General features: G+C 42.6%; 2 protein-coding genes and 1 long non-coding RNA gene across 4 annotated transcripts in view; 2 read left to right on the forward strand and 1 right to left on the reverse strand.

Moving 5' to 3' along the window:
• Window positions 1-1,814, forward strand: part of LOC125634782 (uncharacterized) — a 51,306-nt gene extending 49,492 nt beyond the window's left edge. The window contains exon 3 of the long non-coding RNA XR_007356058.2: window positions 1,339-1,814. This is a non-coding gene — a long non-coding RNA (uncharacterized LOC125634782). The remainder of the gene's footprint in view (window positions 1-1,338) is intronic.
• Window positions 1-20,433, reverse strand: part of ASRGL1 (asparaginase and isoaspartyl peptidase 1) — a 57,124-nt gene extending 36,691 nt beyond the window's left edge. Inside the window, exons 1-3 of one of the 2 annotated variants that reach the window (XM_048845991.2) lie at window positions 19,996-20,433; window positions 16,780-16,977; window positions 10,865-11,007 (exon numbers count right to left, since the gene is read on the reverse strand). In XM_048845991.2, coding sequence (XP_048701948.1) covers window positions 10,865-11,007; window positions 16,780-16,966 — 330 coding nt within the window. In that variant the 5' untranslated portion in view covers window positions 16,967-16,977; window positions 19,996-20,433. The remainder of the gene's footprint in view (window positions 1-10,864; window positions 11,008-16,779; window positions 16,978-19,995) is intronic. The other variant, XM_048845990.2, reaches the window with a different exon arrangement.
• On the forward strand, window positions 1,895-6,611 carry LOC142071521 (uncharacterized). The gene is made up of 2 exons (XM_075126519.1): window positions 1,895-3,552; window positions 4,771-6,611. Exon 1 carries the CDS (start codon window positions 2,202-2,204, stop codon window positions 3,246-3,248), a length of 1,047 nt encoding a protein of 348 aa, XP_074982620.1. The 5' UTR covers window positions 1,895-2,201; the 3' UTR covers window positions 3,249-3,552; window positions 4,771-6,611.
• Window positions 20,434-20,701: the final 268 nt, after the last annotated feature.

Below are 20,701 nucleotides of genomic sequence, written 5' to 3' on the forward strand. Positions count from 1 at the left end.
AATCCGTGCTATCAGAACTCTGTTCCAAAAGACGAAATGCCCAAACATTTGAAAAAATCTCCAAGGGCACGAAGGACAGAGGCTATAACAGGGATCCACAGCAGTATTGCGTGAAACTTAAGGAGCTCAGGCAAGCCTACCAAAAACCAGAAAGGCAAACGGCCGCTCGGGGTCAGAGCCCCAGACATGCCGCTTCTATGATGAGCTGCATGCCATTCTAGGGGGTGCAGTCACCACTACCCCACCCTTGTGCTTTGACTCCGTCAATGGATTATCACACAACGGGGATGCACATTTTGGGGACGAGGAAGATGAGGAGGAGGAGGTGGTTGAAGATAGTGCACAGCAAGCAAGAGGAAAAACAGTTTTCCTCGAGAGCCAGGTCACCCTGGACCTGGAGTCAGTACCCCCCAAACCCACTCAAGGCAGGCTCCCAGACACGCCAGGCGGAGAAGGGAGCTCTGGTGAGTGTACCTTTGTAAATATAATACATGGTTTAAAAGCAAGCGTGTTTAATGATTAATTTGCCCTCAAGACTTGGGATGCATTCGCGGCCAGTACAGCTACTGGAATAAAGTCTGTTAATGTGTCTGGGGATGGAGCGGAAATCCTCCAGGGACATCTCCATAAAGCTCTCCTGGATGGTCACTCCTCATAGTCATCTGGTTGAAACAGGGTAATTTTATTAAGGGGACATTCAGCGGTGGCCGTTCCTGCTGGGCTGTTTGCCTGTGGCTGAAAAGAAATATTCCCCGCTGTTATCCACATGGTGGGGGTAGGGGAGAAGCGATCATCCCAGAGAATTGGGGGGGGGAGTGGACGTTCCTGCTGGGCTGTGTGCCTTTGGCTGAACAGAAATCTTCCCTGCTGTTAGCCACATGGTGGGGGGAGGAGTGAAGCGATCATCCCAGAGAATTGGGTGTCTGGGGGGCGGGGGAGGGGGGTTAGTTGGGTTTGGGCTGCACGTTAACTTGAAAACCGCACTCTCCTTTTAAATTGCCAACCCATTTTAAATGGCCAACCCAATGGCTGCTTGGTATGGGAAATGAGGGCACTGCTGTTTGAAGCCATTCCCACATGTTATGAAAGTTAAAGAAGGCAAAAGACTGTGGCTTACCATGGCTGCCTGCAAGCCGAATTCTGTTGCCCGGCCCTGCATGTGTGATCTCTCACACCAAACCGGCAGACCCTCAATATAAGAGGCAAAATGTGACCTTGTACTGAAAGCACACGTGCTATGTAATGTTAACAGGAAGGTTTACCGTGAAAGAGTCTACCCATTATTCTCTTAAAAGGTGTCTTTTTAACTACTACTCTCCGTTTTTTCCCCTCCTGCAGCTGCAAATGTTTCAACGCTCACACTATCATCTCTAGCCCAGAGGCTAGCAAAGATTAGAAGGCAAAAAAACAAAAAAAACAACGCACTCGCGATGAAATGTTCTCTGAGCTCATGCAGTCCTCCCACACTGAAAGATCCCAGCAGAATGCATGGAGGCAAGCAATGCCAGAGTCCAGGAAAGCACAATATGAACGCGAGGGCAGGTGGCAGGCTGAAGATGATAAGTGGCGTCAGCTTGCTGACAGAAGGCAGGAGGCAATGCTGAGGCTACTGCAGGATCAAGCTGACATGCTCCGGTGTATGGTTGAGCCTCAGGAAAGGTAGGAGCACAGACTGCCGCCACAGCCCCTGTGTAACCAACTGCCCTCCTCCGCAAGTTCCATAGCCTCCTCAACCAGATGCCGAAGAATGCGGTGGCATACTGTGGGGCCACGCGCGTACCCATAGCAGTGCCGCTGATCTGAAGGTATACATTGTCCCCAAATGTAAAATAGTTATGGGTAAGGACAAAGTCACAAAGTTCAGCCACCAGGTTAGCCGTGACATTATCGGGGATAGTGTTCTTGATGGCTTGTAGTCCAACTTTGTGTGGAATGTTGGTGTAGAGGGCTTCTACATCCATAGTGGCCAGGAACCCCGACCTGGGATATTCTATCTACTACCCAAGATCCATAAACCTGGAAATCCTGGGCGCCCCATCATCTCAGGCATTGGCACCCTGACAGCAGGATTGTCTGGCTATGTAGACTCCCTCCTCAGGCCCTACGCTACCAGCACTCCCAGCTACCTTCGAGACACCACTGACTTCCTGAGGAAACTACAATCCATCCGTGATCTTCCTGATAACACCATCCTGGCCACTATGGATGTAGAAGCCCTCTACACCAACATTCCACACAAAGATGGACTACAAGCCGTCAAGAAAACTATCCCCGATAATGTCACGGCTAACCTGGTGGCTGAACTTTGTGACTTTGTCCTTACCCATAACTATTTTACATTTGGGGACAATGTATACCTTCAAATCAGCGGCACTGCTATGGGTACGTGCATGGCTCCACAGTATGCCAACATTTTTATGGCTGACTTAGAACAACGCTTCCTCAGCTCTCGTCCCCTAACGCCCCTACTCTACTTGTGCTATATTGATGACATCTTCATCATCTGGACCCCTGGAAGAGAAGCCCTTGAGGAATTCCACCATGATTTCAACAATTTCCATTCCACCATCAACCTCAGCCTGGTCCAGTCCACACAAGAGATCCACTTCCTGGACACTACAGTGCTAATAAACGATGGTCACATAAACACCACCCTATACCAGAACGCTACTGACCGCTACTCCTACCTACATGCCTCCAGCTTTCACCCTGACCACACCACACGATCCATTGTCTACAGCCAAGCTCTGCGATACAACCGCATTTGCTCCAACCCCTCAGACAGAGACAAACACCTACAAGATCTCTATCAAGCATTCTTACAACTACAATACCCACCTGCGGAAGTGAAGAAACAGATTGCTAGAGCCAGAAGAGTTCCCAGAAGTCACCTACTACAGGACAGGCCCAACAAAGAAAAGAACAGAACGCCACTAGCCGTCACCTTCAGCCCCCAACTAAAACCCCTCCAACGCATTATTAAGGGTCTACAACTTATCCTGAAGGATGACCCAACACTCTCACAAATCTTGAGAGACAGGCCAGTCCTTGCCTACAGACAGCCCCCCAACTTGAAGCAAATACTCACCAGCAACCACACAACAGAACCACTAACCCAGGAACATATCCTTGCAACAAAGCCTGTTGCCAAATGTGCCCACATATCTATTCAGGGGACACCATCACAGGGCCTAATAACATCAGCCACACTATCAGAGGCTCGTTCACCTGCACATCCACCAATGTGATATATGCCATCATGTGCCAGCAATGCCCCTCTGCCATGTACATTGGTCAAACTGGACAGTCTCTACGTAAAAGAATAAATGGACACAAATCAGATGTCAAGAATTATAACATTCATAAACCAATCGGAGAACACTTCAATCTCTCTGGTCACACGATTACAGACACGAAAGTTGTGATATTACAACAAAAAAACTTCAAATCCAGACTCCAGCGAGAGACTGTTGAATTGGAATTCATTTGCAAATTGGATACAATTAATTTAGGCTTGAATAGAGACTGGGAGTGGCTAAGTCATTATGCAAGGTAACCTATTTCCCCTTGTTTTTTCCTACCCCCCCCCCCGACGTTCTTGTTAAACCCTGGATTTGTGCTGGAAATGGCCCACCTTGATTATCATACACATTTTAAGGAGAGTGATCACTTTAGATAAGCTATTACCAGCAGGAGAGTGAGGTGGGAGGAGGTATTTTTTCATGCTTTGTGTATACAAAAAGATCTTCTACACTTTCCACAGTATGCATCCGATGAAATGAGCTGTAGCTCACGAAAGCTTATGCTCAGATAAATTGGTTAGTCTCTAAGGTGCCACAAGTACTCCTTTTCTTTTTGCGAATACAGACTAACACGGCTGTTACTCTGAAATCTCTCAGATATTGTGGAGTGCACAGCAAGCAGTAATAACAATGGGAATATTGTTTTTGCTGACATCTAAGTGAGTCAGTAAACTGCGCCAGTGCGCTTTTAAACGTCCAAATGCACATTCTACCACCGTTCTGCACTTGCTCAGCCTATAGTTAAGCAGCTCCTGACTACTATCCAGGCTGCCTGTGTACGGCTTCATGAGCCATGGGAGCAAGGGGTAGGCTGGGTCCCCAAGGATAACTATAGGCATTTCAACATCCCCAACGGTTATATTTTGGTCTGGGAAGAAAGTTCCTTCCTGCAGCTGTTGCAAAACAGACCAGAGTTCCTGAAGATGCGAGCATCATGTACCTTTCCCAGCCATCCCATGTTGATGTTGGTGAAACGTCCCTTGTGATCCACCAGTGCTTGCAGCGCCACTGAAAAGTATCCTTTTCGGTTTATGTACTCGCTGCCTTGGTGGTCTGGTGCCAAGATAGGGATATGGGTTCCGTCTATCGCCCCACCACAGTTAAGGAATCCCATTGCAGCAAAGCCATCCACTATGACCTGCACATTTCCCAGAGTCACTACCCTTGATAGCAGCAGCTCAGTGATTGCGTTGGCTACTTGGATCACAGCAACCCCCACTCCACTCCAAATTGATTCCCGACTAACTGGTAGCTGTCTGGCATTGCAAGCTTCCACAGGGCTATTGCCACTTGCTTGTGAACCGTGAGGGCTGCTCTCATCTTGGTATTCTTGCGCTTCAGGGCAGGGGAAAGCAAATCACAAAGTTCCATGAAAGTGCCCTTACGCATGCGAAAGTTTTGCAGCTACTGGGAATCGTCCCAGACCTGCAACACTATGTGGTCTCACCAGTCTGTGCTTGTTTCCCAGGCCCAGAATTGGCGTTCCACAGCATGAACCTGCCCCATTACCACCATGATGTCCACATTGCTGGGGCCTGTACTTTGAGAGAAGTCTGTGTCCATGTCCTCATCACTCTCGTCACCACACTGCCGTCGCCTCCTCCTCTGCTTTTGCAGGTTCTGGTTCTGCATATACTGCTGGATAACACGCGTGGTGTTTACAACACTCATAACTGCCACAGTGATGTGAGCGGGCTCCATGCTTGCCGTAGTATGGCGTCTGCAGGAGAGCAGAGTGGCAGTGGAAGCGGCGGGTGGATGACGAAGTTAACAGCAATATGGTGTCTGCACGGAAAAAGGCGCGAAACTACTGTTGGACCGTTGCTTTCACGGAGGGAGGGAGGGGGGAGCAAGGGGTAGGCTGGCAGCAGACGGTGCAGTACAACTTCTAGCTGTCGTCGTCTCCTGGGTGCTCGCCAGCAGATGGTGCAGATGACTGCTAAGGTCGTACGTTTCCAGGCAGACTGAATCTCCATGAGACGAAACTTAAGAAGAGAATGACCTAAAGTCACTCCCATTTATGTCCAGGCGCCCCGACAGACCTCACCGAGATCGGCCAAGAGCACTCACAAGACGACGACGGCTACCAGTTGTACTGCACCGTCTGCTGCCACAAGGCAATGAGCTGCTGCTGTGTAGCAATGAAGTACTGCGTCTGCCAGCACCCAGGACACGTACGGGGACGATGAGCTGAGCGGGCTCCATGTTTGCAGTGGTATGGCGTCTGCATGCATAACCCAGGAAAAAAGGCGTGAAACGCTTGTCTGCTGTTGCTTTCATGAAGGGGGGGGGGCCTGATGACATGTACCCAGAACCACCCGCGACAATGTTTTTGCCCCATGAGGCATTGGGATCTCAACCCAGAATTCTAATGGGCGGCGGAGACTGTGGGAACTGTGGGATAGCTACCCACAGTGCAACGCTCCAAAAGTCAACGTTACCCTCGGTACTGTGGACGCACTCCACCCACTTAATGGTCTTAAGTGGGGACACACACAATCGACTGTATAAAATTGATTTATAAAAAAAAAAATTCTATAAATTCAACCTAATTTCGTAGTGTAGACATACCCTAAGCAGCAAACTGGAGACCTAAGAACACACAGGCAACCTGACTTTAAATTGCCTGGGGTCTATCACAGGGTGTGTTACAATCTTAGTGTTAAATGTTGTAAACATTTACATATGTGAGTACCTTTACTCCCATGATTAGCCCCACTGAATGCATTCATTGTGTGCATAGGCATTTGCAAGATCATGACCTTAAGGTACATCTGCACTGGAATAAAAGAGTGACAGCATGACTGCCGTTGGCCCGTGTCAGCTGACTCAGGCTCACAGGACTCAGGACACAGAGCAGTAAAATTGCTGTGTAGACATTCACACTCGGGCTGGAGCTCAGGCGCTGGGACTCCGTGAGAAGGGAGAGTTACAGAGCCCAGGCTCCAGCCCCAGCCTGAACGTCTACAGAGTAATTTTGAATCCCACAGACTGAACCTCGCAAGCCCGAGTCAGTTGACTGAGGCCAGCCACAGGTGTTTCATTGTCAGGTAAGCACACCCTCACTGTAAAACTCTTTTTACATTTTTTTTATTGTCAAACTAAGTCCTTATTCATGAGAACAGAGACATGGAACAGTTTTCACTGTAGAAGTGGAGGCATGAGACAGGAGTCTTCTGTGTCTTCGTAACAATGGACAACACAGTCTTATATACCGAGTGATGTTACCAAACAAGAGAAGACATACCTGTCCTGCGAGCCTATTAACATTTGTCAGGGAGAAGAATAAAGACAGTGTATTCAGACAAAGCTGAAATGATCTTGTACTTTGCTGAACAAAACTTCCTTTGTGCAATACTGCCCCCCTATGCCTTTGTAACTAACCCACTAGCAACCTGTGATCCAAAACCTCCAAGAATTAGAGTGGGAAGAGAGAGACACTTAAATACATACATTTCAAAGAAAATTATAAGAAGACTACCTCCAATACCTGCTCTCTTCTGCCTCCCCACAACAAAGGCAGATGGGCAATGGAAACCTCTTCATTGTATTTATTTAAAAAGTGAACATAAATTCTCTTTTAAAAATAACTCAAAGCCATTAAATGTCTAAACAAACAACTTTTCATCGTATATGCCCTATTAAGTTATATAATTTTTAAAAGGTTGTTTAGCAAAGCAGCTCTCAGGTGTTCCCAGCATGCCTTCACTGGTGATGCCTTCACAGCTTAGAATAGGTTCTGAACAGGAAATCTTTGCCAACAGAGGGGAGAGTCATTCCTTTAAGCTAGCTCTTACTAGGAAGGAATATAGGATGGGTCTTCAGTGCTTCTTCTATAGCACTTTTCTAAAAGTTTTGTTTATTTACCAATCTTATCGCATAGCCTGCAGCAGAAAAAACAGCTGGAATATTGAAAAATGGACTTCCTCTCCCTCTAGAGAGGTAGATACGATGCTCACTTCCTCCCACCACCTGTTTTTTCTGTGGCCTCTTTAATATGTTTGTTAAATTAACAATATTGCAGATGTTGGCAATTAGTGGAATATAAATAATATATAGACAAACAAGAATTTCCAAAATAAATAAGAAAGGTCTCAGGGTTTGGGTGACCAACAACAAATGGTCATGGGTGCCAGTTTAAAAGACTTTGGCAGCCAGCCTTGAATTCAGACTAAGATTGCCATTTGTTTATTCAAAACCCTGGCACAATACAGAACAGAGCAAAGATACTACCTCCTGCATTAAGGAGCTTATATTCCATATTAGAATCTTTGGGGTCTAATTTAGGGAGGTGGGTTGTACTGTAGTTTAAATTTATTCATACAACTCATTCATTGCATGGAAAACCAAGTAAACCAGTGTTCCAATCATCATACAATCTTTACCTATTTGAGTTCTTTTCTCCTGAGAATGCCTAATAATTCTTTCATTTTTGGATGGCTATTTTCACACACATATACCCTGTACATCAGTTTTCTATTTCTGTTCATTGCAAATAATAATTTAACAGGAACTGCCTACAAAGGGATTTGTTGGCTCAGTACATTAACCTACTAAGCCTTTCACCTCTAGATACTTCTCAATTCTGTCTTATGGTAAATCATCAGTTAAAGTTAGTCTGGTACTCTCATTTTCATCCACATCACAACACCACTATGTCATTTGGCTAAATTTGGCCCAACTGAGAGCCTGAGTTACAGAAAGCTAGGATACCAATGGGTGCTGCAGGATTTAAAGGAATTGTTTTGGCCACTAGATGGAGCTCATATTGTTCCACAGGCAGAACGGAAACAATTATTATTTATTATTATGGCTGTTTTTCAAAGGAATCTAAGAGAGTTACGCACCTGATTTCCATTGAAATCCAAGGGATCTGGGCACCTAATACTCTTAGGATCCTTTAAAAATCCCAGCCGTCATCTTCCATGTGTTATGGAGTTCAAAGTGTTTCTAGATCATACAAAAATCTTTGCAATATACAAATATTAGACCTCCATTCAATTTATTAGCAACTAATTTTCTTTTTACCTTCCATAAATAGGGTATCCCTTAAAATGATGTGCATGATGCTAAGAGTAGTTAGGGCTGTACAAAGTCAAAGTCACACTTGGGTGCAGAGGACTGCTACAAGGCCTAGCTCAGCCATTTTGTAAGGTTGTGCAGGAGGGGAAGTGCGGTTGGAGCAGCCAAGCTGGAGGCCTCTACACCTTCTGTGCACTGCAGAGATGAGGTCTGCACATATGCTGCTGGCCCAAAATTTCTGTCTATAGCAAGCAGAAGGGCAACAGCTGGTGTTCCAGCTAATAGACTAGAATTCTAGCCGGTGGAAGGGAAAAGGTGAATTCCCCTGCTAGCTAAAGATATATAAATTATATGTCCACCACCCACTTGGACTTCTCCTTGTGAAGCCTGGTTACTAGAGCTTTGAGGAAAAGAGTAAATTTTACCAGAAAATAAAATCTCATTGTTTTGTTTTATCAGAATAATACAAGCTTTCTGTTCCTGTATAGTAGTGCTCTATTACTTGACTTAAAAATCTAGCCTCAATATTTTTGACACTACCAAAAAAATTTAACTGCCATTGTACAAAGACTTCACCATGATTGTAGGGAGAGAGACAGACAAGTAAATAATAATACCATATAGCTCTTGAAAAGCACTTTTCATCAGTAGCTCACAAAACACTTTACAAAGGGGGGGTAGTACCATTACCCCCATTTTACAGATGGGGAAACTGAGGCACGGAGTAGGGAAGAGATTTGTCCAAGGTCACCCAGCGGGTCAGTGGCAGAGTTGGAACCAGAACCTGGGTCTCCAGAGTTCTAGTTCTGTGACCTGAGATGGCTTTTTCAAGAGTGCTTACTGTTAGCCTAACTCTGCTCCCACTCAAGCCAAAAGGTGGTTTTACTATTCAAAGACAATAGGCAAATCAGAACTTTTATCCTTTGAAACATGAATAGCCAAAGGTTATTAAAGGTGACCTGTTTAAAAAAAATACAACCTGTGTCTTTTAGAATGTTGAGAAAGACCTGGAAATATTCCTCTCAGGCTTATTTTTACATTAAAAATGTTAGGCCTTGTCTACCCTGGTTTTGCCTGGATGACTCTATGAACACCTGCAGAATTAATGACAGGTGAATGAAACCTTAGTAACTGAGTGAAAAAGGGATTTTTGTCAGAATCCTTAAAGAAAACCAATCAAGATTTAAAAAAAAAAAAAAAATTAATTAATTAAATTTTTACACATTTGTTTAACCCAGTGTTTTGATGACAAACATTTTGGTGGAAAGCTCTCTTTGTTAGAGATTCAAACTCCCTATTCTTCTATTAAGGGATAAGATAGCTCCCACTCCAGTTCTCTAGTCCTTCAAGAAGCCTTTCAGGACAAGTCTTAATATTCTTGATCATACTAGGTTATAAGAAGAGAAACAAATACCTTTACAATCCCACATTAAGGCTTTTATAGGTCATGAAAGGGGAGAAAATGTTTGTACTCCTACTTTGTAAGTCACCTTTAAAATAGCCAGGAGACTGAGGTAAAAGCAGCGTGAAAAATAAACCCACTTAGGCCTTGTCTACATGAAAATATTCCTTACCCTTGTTCAGCTATCGTGGAGCTGCACTGGTACTATCAATAGTGTAAATTCTAGTTTAGACAGGGTTGCAAGCTCTTAATCACCATGCCATATAATCCTAACTGTGGTAAAAAATAGTGACACCCAGTCTACCTTAGAGCTTCCCCATTGGTTGCAACACTGTGGCTACACCATTGCTGAAAAACAGGCAAGTAATTCCCTCATGTAAATACCCATTAAGAAGCACTTGTTACTGGAGAAAAATGAAATGTAACAGTTAACATGTAGTCAAATCCAGATGCTCATGATTTCATTTGCCACATATACTGATAAATTGTGTTCAGACAAGTTCAGTTACCACAAGTTGCATCTTTTACTGCTATCTGCTCCTAGTGCAAAGTTGCAGTGCTAGTCTGTGACATGACTAGTCTTTCCAGATTAATCATCTGATTATTTCACAAAATCTTAAAGTAGAAGTGGAGAGGTCATCTAGTGTAATCTATTAAACTATCTAATAGAGTTACTATTGTGTCATTTACTTCAATGGCCTAACATTGCATGATTGCCTGTAGGGGACAATCTTCAGTACATTGTCTTGCCTTTTCCCTGCAGGAGCAAGCAGGAGGGCTCTGAGAGACACTGCTCTTATTTATTAAAACAAATATCTACAGTATTAGCTCAGAGAAAGGTGAAAACAACTGGCAAAGTAAATTATGTATATCAATTTCTCCTCAAGTTTGCAAGTGTATGCAACACCGTTTTAAGTGTTGAATAAAATTAGCACTTCAACTAATTTAAAAATCTTAAAATAAAAATAATCTTGCCTCTTTATATTCATGCCCATGGTCCCTCCTAGTACCACTGATTTCTTCCTCCTACCCTGATTTAAAATACTACATAAACAACATAGTCAGTGAGGTGTATCAATACATGCAATGAAATCCTAAAGGAAAAAATGTTTCTTATTCAAGTGCACATTCAGCATACCTTTTCCATGACAAGACGAGCAAGCTTTATTGGGTTAGCTATACATTTAACTGCAGATACTGCTCCTGAGGCTAGATTTTTTCCATCCATGATAATGGCATCCATTTCTACTTCACCCTTCTCATTTAAAACAGATCCACAGCCTAAAGACCAAAAGGGGGGCGGGGGGAAGAAAAAAGACATTAAGAGCTAAACATGGGGTGATTCAGTTTTATTAGCTTTTATTAGGCAAACCTCTTTTCCAGTTTGTGTATTGGCTTGTTTTAAGCCTCCTAAATGCCAAACAGGTTTTGAAAAGAGAAACATTCCTGTTCAAACAGAAATAATTAATAGGATAGTATATGGAACTTAATATAATTGAATTTTTAATGGTACCTAAGTCACATTAGGAGTGAAGGGCAGAGTTATAAACAACTATAAATGAGACTGTTTCTACCGCAATATCTCTTTTTACACACATAAAACTATTTTACCTCCACATTCCTCCAACAATAGATGCAGTACAACCTATCAGTATACCTTAGGGTCTAATCCTTTGAGGTGCTGAAATCAATCAGAGATGAAGGCAGACGGTATCTTCCCAGGCCAAACAACAAGATTTCAACCACTGTTGGATTTGGTGCAATGGCACAAATGCAAAATTCTAGCAAGAGTGGAAAAATGTATTTTCCATTCACCAAAAGTCTGAAATATTGTGAAATATTTATCGTTAGCAAAAATAAATGAAGGAGTTAAGAAAAACACTAAGACAAATAATAAAATGCTGTGAAAATCTGAGCAGTTATTGGAATAGCTTTTTTTAACTATTTATGTCAATTCCGTAGCGAAACCTTCTTTCAACAATGAGCTATACTGTGTGATATGCAGGGTGATACTGTAAAAAGCTCTTTAGTAACTGGAATATTTTATCAAGGGTGCTGGTTAGTAATTGATCATCACTGAAATCAACACAAATGTATAAATCTTGCAAACAGTGGGGAGAAAAGTACAACTCCATTTGAAATCAAGCTTCTAGTAGAAACACCTTCAGTATGTTGTTAACAGGACTGGTGCTTTAGCTGTGCTTAAACTGTGAAAAGGTATTTTCCTGTTAGTAAACACCAGTTTCCATCCTTCTTTAATATTGGATTAACAATCTCTGACATTAGACTTTTAAGACAAAATATTACAGACCTGGTGCCACTGACTTCTGTGAGATTATTCACCTGAGTAAAATTATATATGTGCTGATGTATGGGGGATGAGGTATCGGTGAGCTCAACTCCCCACTTTCTGCTAAAAGCATAGAACTCTCCTTTCCCCCATAGTTTGGATTCCTCTAAAACTTCGGGTTGCCAACCCTCCAGATTGGCCTGGAGTCTCCCGGAATCAGCATCTATCTCCCGGTGACTATTGAAAGCAATCTGGGGGATTTTAATAGGATATTTTAAGAAAATGACATTACGTCATGCTGGGGAAAAAATATCTCCTGGAACAGTTCAGTCAGAGTTGGCAACTCTACAGCTGCTCCTGCACTATTCAGATCAGTAAGTTAGCAGTCTGTGACTACCACTGGCTGCCATCTCCCAGCTGGGTCACATATCTGTTCCTGCCTCACATATCCAGGAAGACAAGTTCATGCAGGTGTTTCAAACCCAGAGCATTCAAACATGACAGCTGCTGTGCACTGAGATGGGCATAACTAATCATAAGCCACTACATTTGCAGCAGCACTTCACAAAAACACGGGTCATTTGGCCCAGCTTTGAATCAAGGGCAGGAAGCAAGAGCCAAGGAAAACCCAAAGGCCAGCAAGGAGTGGGTCTGACCTCTTCCAAACTGTAGTAGGGTTTATAGGGGCAGAGCACTTATCTAGCAGATGAGAGGGAGTCTGTGTGTGCCTTTGTCTGCTCTCACTGGAGCCTGTTTCTCCACACTCCCTGCTATCTATGCACCACAGCGTGGCTGGGCCTGCAAGGGAGAAGAGAGTATAAAGAGCGTTATATTCCTGACATCGGAGCTGTAGTCCTTGTACATCATAGGTTCGGCGTTGCTACTAGCAGGTCAGGTTTCTGTATCAGATATGGACTAGCTGCAGAGCTATTCCAGAGAGATACTGTATACCAGAGATGTAAGACACTTTAATAAAATGCCAGGAATAGCTGGTGTGAAGTCGTTATGTTAAACAGAGCACCACCTCGTGGCTGAACAGTATAACATATTTTAGAATTCCATTCCATATGGAGTGTAAACTAGCACTGTTAACCCCCATAGACGGGGTGGCAAGGAGGTGTGACCATGGCCCCTTCTCACCTCAGCCAGTGGAGCTAACCAGTTTCTAAAGGGAGTATATGCTGCATGCTCTGTGCATGCAGTTAGATCTGGAAGATGTGCCTCTTGAATGCCTGCAAGGGCTGGGAGACACATCATTCACAACACATGGCCCAACTGAACCCTGTTGTCTAGAAGAGACCTGTGTCACTTCATCCTTACCCCTATTTCCTCCCCACCCCACTCCTTGTCTCTTAGAAATGCTGGTGTTTTCCAGCAAACATTACACAATAAAACCGCTTTCTCCTTTATGGAGATAAACACCACATGGTGGGTTTTAAACAGCCACTCCAATCAGGCCTCTCTTCACATAGCTTTCAGCTCATTTTCTCCTGCTCATTAAATACAGCTGTTCTCAATGAGCTTTAACACATGTAGCTGTATATGTAAGTGATTACAACTACTTACCATGTGCATTAGTGAAGCCAAACTTTAACAAGTGGGCTGCAAAACTGTTTCAGCTGAAAGCTTAGGCCCACAACCTTAGCAATTTTTTGTTAAAAGTCAGTTGTCATTTAATGTGTGAAGTACATTATAAACAGAGCACGGAATACAGTTATCTGAGCAAAGAGTAAATTTGAGTAAACATTATTAAGCAAAACAATCTATTTCAGGCTTAAAATATACTGATTTGCTCATTTATAACAAAAGGTGGCCACAAGACTCAGTTCAGGAAAAGGGAAGCCATATACATGTACTTTGCTTTATATGCTAGTTAAATGTTAAAATTGTTGACTAACAGTCTTTTTGGTAGAGGATAATCTGAAGTTTTATCAGCCATTTGCGATAGTTTGATAAATTCAGAGCAGCTGCTCACAGTCATTAAATCAGCGAAATAAGAGTTTAGACACATGGGGCTAAATTCCCCTCTCAGTTACAATGGTCCACTGAAGCCAAAGGGTTCAATGTAGCGAAGCTAATGAAGTAACACCAGTGAAACAGAAGGAAAATTTCACCAACAGATTCTTTGTCATGTAGTACAGCCCCTCTATTTTAATGGATTAGTTGGTTGACATTGGGGTAGTAAATTCTTACAGTGCTCTGTCAGAAAGGACATGACTAAGAACCTCAAGTCTTGCATTCTAGAAAACAGGACAAGGCTTCCTCTTGAGGGCAGTGTTTTGCAGACAATCACTTTTCTTGCCCTAGACAGAAATACATAACTTTAAAATATTGGTTACTATGTGTCTGAACTTGATGTCTACGAGATAGACAACTTGGACAAGGAAGAACGATATAGTGAAGGGGAATGAAAATATCCCCAGATGGAAAACTTAGGTACATATGTGGTGGTGGCAAAATAATGGTCTACCTACCTTTCCCTAGCCAACTTATTTTTTTCTGCTCCCTCCCCTTCCATCCCAGTAGGACTCAAAAGTAGTAATCCCAGGAGTGACAGGATACTGTATAAAGGGATATGGAGAGCCTTTGGTCAGCTTACGGGTATTAAAAATTATATTATTTCAGTGGCCAGTGTAGCCAGCCAGGTTTTCAGCCTTTTACATGTAAAAAAAAATTCTCAATAGTGGCACCCAGATATACTGCGCAAAACAGCACACACAAGTAAACCTTACTCAACCAAGAAGCTCCATTGGCTTCAAATATATGCTCTGTCTGAATAAAGATTAAAAATACATGTTCACATGTGTTTTTGTAGAACCATCTATACTTGTGCATAACAAACCAAAAGATCACATGATCTTTTGGTTGTAATTCTTCCCTTTCCCCCTTCTCTGTTTTTCATCATCACACATAGTATTACATTTAAACGTAGGCCCAGACCCTATGACTGGCTCCATGCAGGCAGATGAAGACCTAAGACCAAGTGGAGATGCAATAAAGTTGGCAGGACTCCTCAGGAGATCAGGGATTTGCCTGTGCAGACCTAGCTGATGTCTTATATGCAAAAAGGCAATGTCTGGCCAGAGGAGCGCTTCTCCGACACATACAAGGTAAAACTATAGAGTACTGAAGCATTCAAATAAATAAAATGCTGAAAACAAAGTTCAGATACTGATCCATTAACATAAGCAAAACAAATCTCCGAAGGTGGGGGGGAGTAAAGACTTCTTTCATGGACAGGCAAAGAAAAGTGCAAGATCAAGTAGAGAACAAATCTAGGGTTGGTTATATAACAATCGCATCTTTCGTACCATGTTTGCCCCATGTTTCTGTTTCCATTTTGCTAATTCAGAAAGGCTTGTCACCAGCAGTGTTTTCTACCCAAGTCAGTCAGAGAACAATATATTTCTAAAACAAAGTGAAATGGCTTTTCAGTTACAGGATGGGGAAGGACATATGATGCTCTCTGAACTAGGTGGCCATGCTGAAAACAATTGCGTCTACATAAAGCACTGAACAAATGCGGGCCTTTTTCTTCAGCTCCATTCCTGACATATTGAGTGGGAGCACTAAAGGAGAAAAAGGAGCACTATTTTCCACTCACTTTAAGCAAGATGATAAAATGGGGTTGGTGGGAAGGGGAAAATATTAGACAGCATCATTGAAGATGGGGCCTCATAACTGGTATACTTAGCAATGAGCATACTCGTAAGAATTCACAGATTATCTACTGTTTTAACAGCACTGATATTCTGAAGAGAACAATCCCACTCGGGCAGTAGATTTAGGCCAAGCACTGACAAAAAGATCGAGGTCTAAGTTTTGCCCATAGTTGCATTCAGGTAATTTAAATGGAAATGCCAGGGTTATAATGAAGGTATAATTCACTCCTGAGGGTCTGGGTCTCTTAATAAACTCACAGTACAAAAATGAAGGAACTTCTGCACAAGAACAACACTGCAGAACAAGAACAAAGCTGCAGCTATTTTAAAAAAACCTGAGACCAAAAATAGAAACTCTGCTGGCAATGCCCCTACTTATACAGCCCAAAATGCCATTGGCCTTCTTGGCAACAAGGACACACTGTTGACTCATATCCAGCTTCTCGTCCACTGTAAACCCTACGTCCTTTTCTGCAGAACTGCTGCTGAGCCATTCAGTCCCTAGTCTGTAGCGGTGCATGGGATTCTTCCGTCCTAAGTGCAGCACTTGTCCTTGTTGAACCTCATCAGATTTCTTTTGGCCCAATCCTCTAATTTGTCTAGGGCCCTCTGTATCCTATCCCTACCCTCCAGCGTTATCTACCTCTCCTCCCAGTTTAGTGTCATCTACAAACTTGCCGAGGGTGCAATCCACACCATCCTCCAGATCATTAATGAAGATATTGAACAAAACCGGCCCGATGACCGACCCCTGGGGCCCTCCACTTGATACCAGCTGCCAACTAGACATGGAGCCATTGATCACTAGCCGTTGAGCCCGACAATCTAGCCAACTTTCTATCCACCTTATAGTCCATTCATCCAGCCCATACTTCTTTAACTTGCTGGCAAGAATACTGTGGGAATGAGAAATACTTACAATGAGAAATAAGGCATTTTGAGAGGCCAGCATCCAAACAAGTGCAGTCTGTGCTCAACTAAAAGCATCACATTGAAAAATCCACCCCTCCCCCGCACAACCAACAGAGCAAAATGCACAAGGATAATAATGTGGTCTACATAGAGAGATTTCATTATGTAGTTATATGCTTGAAAAATTACCTGCATTAAAATGTGGATCATCTTCCATTGAGGTCACTGCTTCTTCAACTGCATCTAATGCACTGCCTCCTTGTTTAAGGATACTGTAACCTTTCAGTGCTGCTGTGGTAACACCTGAACGAGCTCCTTCTTCCCGATCTTTAAAGATGCGGCCAGCTCCACCATGAACCACAATAACAGGCTTCATACTGCCAAATCCTTGCCAATTACAGATGTAGAAACATGTTATTCAGAACTAATTTTCCTAAAACACATGCAAAGCAAGAAGCTTTAGCGAATGCTCCCTTCTTCATGGTCCAGCCCCACAGATGAAATCCACTGCGGTGCTCAGTGTGATATTAACTAGGTTTATTTTTCAGGAGACTGAACATTCTCAACACAGGCTTTCTGATTCTGTAATTCACCTCATGTGCTGACAGGGCATAAGTATGTTGACTTTCACGGCATGTTGCAAAGGCCATCTATTTACTTAGCCTTATCCTGAAGGATGGGTTGAGGACGGAGGGTTTTAAAAGGTCCATTCTTACTGCCACTATAGTCAATGGAAGTTTTGCATGTGACTTTAGTAGATGCAGGACTGACCCTTCATATCTCATGGGGAAAGAGAATTTGGTTTGAATAATTATTTCATGTGTTTTTTCAATTATATTATTCATACGGCTTGAGATATTGTGATAGGCATAGATTTTATACTTTGAGGAAATAAATAAGAGCTCAACAAATGAGAAGTAGAATTATACTGAAGAAAGGCAAAAGAGAAAAACAGCTCTCAGGAGAAACAGTATCATACTTAAACACTTTTGTCTGTAAATTCTCTTTCTGCATTATAATTGTATATATAGTAAGTAAATAGAGCCCAGAAACAGCAGCTACAAACTCACTGAATCATATGGTTAGGTGAAAAAGAAAAAGGAAAAAAATGAGGTCATGACAATTCTGCACCTGAAATGGTTTTGGTTTCAAGTTGCTCTTTTTATACATTGATGGCAGAATTTGGTCTTAAGATATACGCAGGCAACCTTCATTCACTTCAGTGGGGGTTACAATTTTTTTGGTGAATCCTAACTTTGACAAGCTTTTAAAAATAAGTTTGCACACTATATATCTACATCTACACATTTCAAGATATTGCACTTGTCTCCCTCAACCTGTTTTAAGAAGTTTCACTTACATAGTGAAAGAAATAATTCTTACATGTGGAGAAATAATTCTTCTATAACAAATAATAAGGAAATTAAAACTTGAGGCTTGTTCCTGCTAACCCTTCTTTCATGTCAGGTGAATAATCTGTATCTTCTACTTTAATCAACCTGTTTGCATAGTGCAGTTAAAGCTACTCACCTGACATGAAGGAAGTGTTAAGCAAGATCTGGCCTTAGTTTAAAACTTAACTGATGCTTTCGCCTGGATTTCAAACCTTTGACCTCTTGCAAGGTAAGCACAAACTTCGTACTCTGGGAAACGCAAGATGTTACAAGCTGGTAGTGAACAGCTTAATTTTTATTTTTGACTGTATAGAAAGGAACATTAATTGCTTTGCCACTCTGTAAAGAATGAGAAATAAGGCATCTTGAGAGGCCAGCATCCAAACAAGTACAGTCTGCACTCACCTAAATGTATTACATTAAAAAATTTACACACACACCTCTGTCGAGAACAAAGGTAAATCTCCCCACTGTATTTTCCACTGAATGCATCTGATGAAGTGAGCTGTAGCTCACGAAAGCTTATGCTCAAATAAATTTGTTAGTCTCTAAGGTGCCACAAGTACTCCTTTTCTTTTTGCAAATACAGACTAACACGGCTGCTACTCTGAAATTTGTCTTTATGGTCATTTCTCCTTTGCTTTTCCTCCATTTCCATCTTACTTCTAGGACTCATGAGGCATTTCACCACATGAGATTAGTATATCAGGACACACTATTATTATTAAGAAGATGACATATGCCAATGGGAGGAATGGACTTGGATATAATACATCTTTTCACAGATAGGTGGTAAACTGTGAGCCATGTGATACGGTAAATTACATTTATCATGCAATGATTATAGTCTGGATTCTGCCTCCATCTTCTCCTGGGACTACTTCTAACATTACAAGCCTCTGAATGGTCACCATTTAAAAAAAAAAAAAAGCCTGAGGCCAAAAAACAAACAAACCAACCACCCCATTTTATTCTTTACCTTCCCAAATGTTTACTCTGACGTATCTGATTGGCATTCTTTAGTCCTGGTTGACTGGTTTAGAGGCCCAATCTCTTATAAGCCACAGGGTTTTGGAAAGGAGCTTTATACCATATTACCAGTGTTATTTATAATAGCACACTAAATGTGCCAGACATTGTACAAGCACATAGGAAAGCACAATCCCTACTGCAAAGGGGTTACAGTCTAAAAATGGGGCACACGGTTACTTGATTATAGCTCCGAAAGGTACTAAGATATTGGATTTTAAAGCAGACGTATTTATGTAGCCTAGTATTTAGATAGTTAAACAAACAAACAAACAATACATTCCTCTTTGTCAGGGAGAGTCCCCATAGTTCGAAGGGAATCTGGCTTTACTAGAGGAGGAATGAAAAATAGTATGGGTTTTTAAAAAAATGCTCTAAAACCAGTTTCTGTTAACTGTGTGACACACACACACACACACATATATATATATATATATATAAATACAGATGGTGCCATGTGACATACTTTTAATTGGCACAGTTGTTTGGCGGCCTGCATAACTCATTTATAACTTTGCAACTGGTAAAGAGTTTACCCATCCCCAACTCTTGCAGATCAAACCTTTATACCCCATAATCATGAATCCTCTCAATAGATTACATTTGTGGTACTGACCACTACCGAGATTAAATAAAGGAGGAAAATACACCTCTTTTAGCATAAAATGATACAACTTAGAAATGCAGACCTGCTCTTTGGGAGGGGGGGTGGATTTTAGAACTCAGCCTTCACACCCACTCCTTCTGGGGACAAAGGATTTTGCTACACGATTTTCAATAACGAGCGCTTAAATGTCTCCCTCATTCACAATTCCCCCCCCAGCACCTGCAGACAAGCGACAGTTCCCAGAAATTCCTGAGAATCGACATGTGTACCAAACCAGAGCAAGCAGCAGAGGACTAGCAGAAAAAGCGAGGAGGAGGAGGAATGCATTCATTCACGCCGCTGCAGGCAGTTTTGTTACAGGGTAGAGTTACTCACAGGTGGTTGCTCTTGCAGACTTCGCTGATGAGTAGGAAATCTTAAGGGAGGGACACAGAACAGGAGCCAAGGGTCTGCAAACGCTCAGTCTTGCTTCCGCATGAGATGGCTCTGGTGTAAAAGGCTGGTGATCACATGAGCAGCAATTATCAGGCAGTTTGCCCTTAGTAAAAAGAGCTGCTGTCTTCCTGTGTTTGAATGGATTTGAAGGAAGAAGGCTCCCTTAATTAAAATGGCTACCTAGGTCCTCTCAGAAGCGAGGCGAGTAAAGGCTGCCATCCATTACTGTCAAGAGGTTCAAAGCTAAGGTGCCGTCTGTCAGGGTTTCTACCCCCCTTATCCTCTAGCAGTGTTTTGTTTGTTTGTTTTTTCCTGTCTTTTGTTCTCCCTGAGGTGGGGACGGAAAAGGGCTCAGGAAGCTGAAGGGAGGTGCAGGCTAGAAAAGGAAAACGGACAGCTGCCCCCTTCTTTCTGCTGGAGTGGGACTGCCGAATCCCCCGCCTGGCAGCCTTCTGCTGTGTGAGTGGCAGCTTAGATTTGCAATGGAAAATGCACACACACATTTGTGGAGAGGCTTCCAACTAAAGATCAACAGCATAAAGCACACAGAAACCTAATCCAGTGTGGTGTTTTTAATCTCATGAGTCTAAATTAGTGAAGCTGAATGCAGGTGAAATTGAACAAGTGAAACTTTATTAAACCCTGT

This window comes from Caretta caretta, chromosome 3 (genome assembly GCF_965140235.1).
Source record: "Caretta caretta isolate rCarCar2 chromosome 3, rCarCar1.hap1, whole genome shotgun sequence".
Classification (NCBI taxonomy): domain Eukaryota; kingdom Metazoa; phylum Chordata; order Testudines; family Cheloniidae; genus Caretta; species Caretta caretta.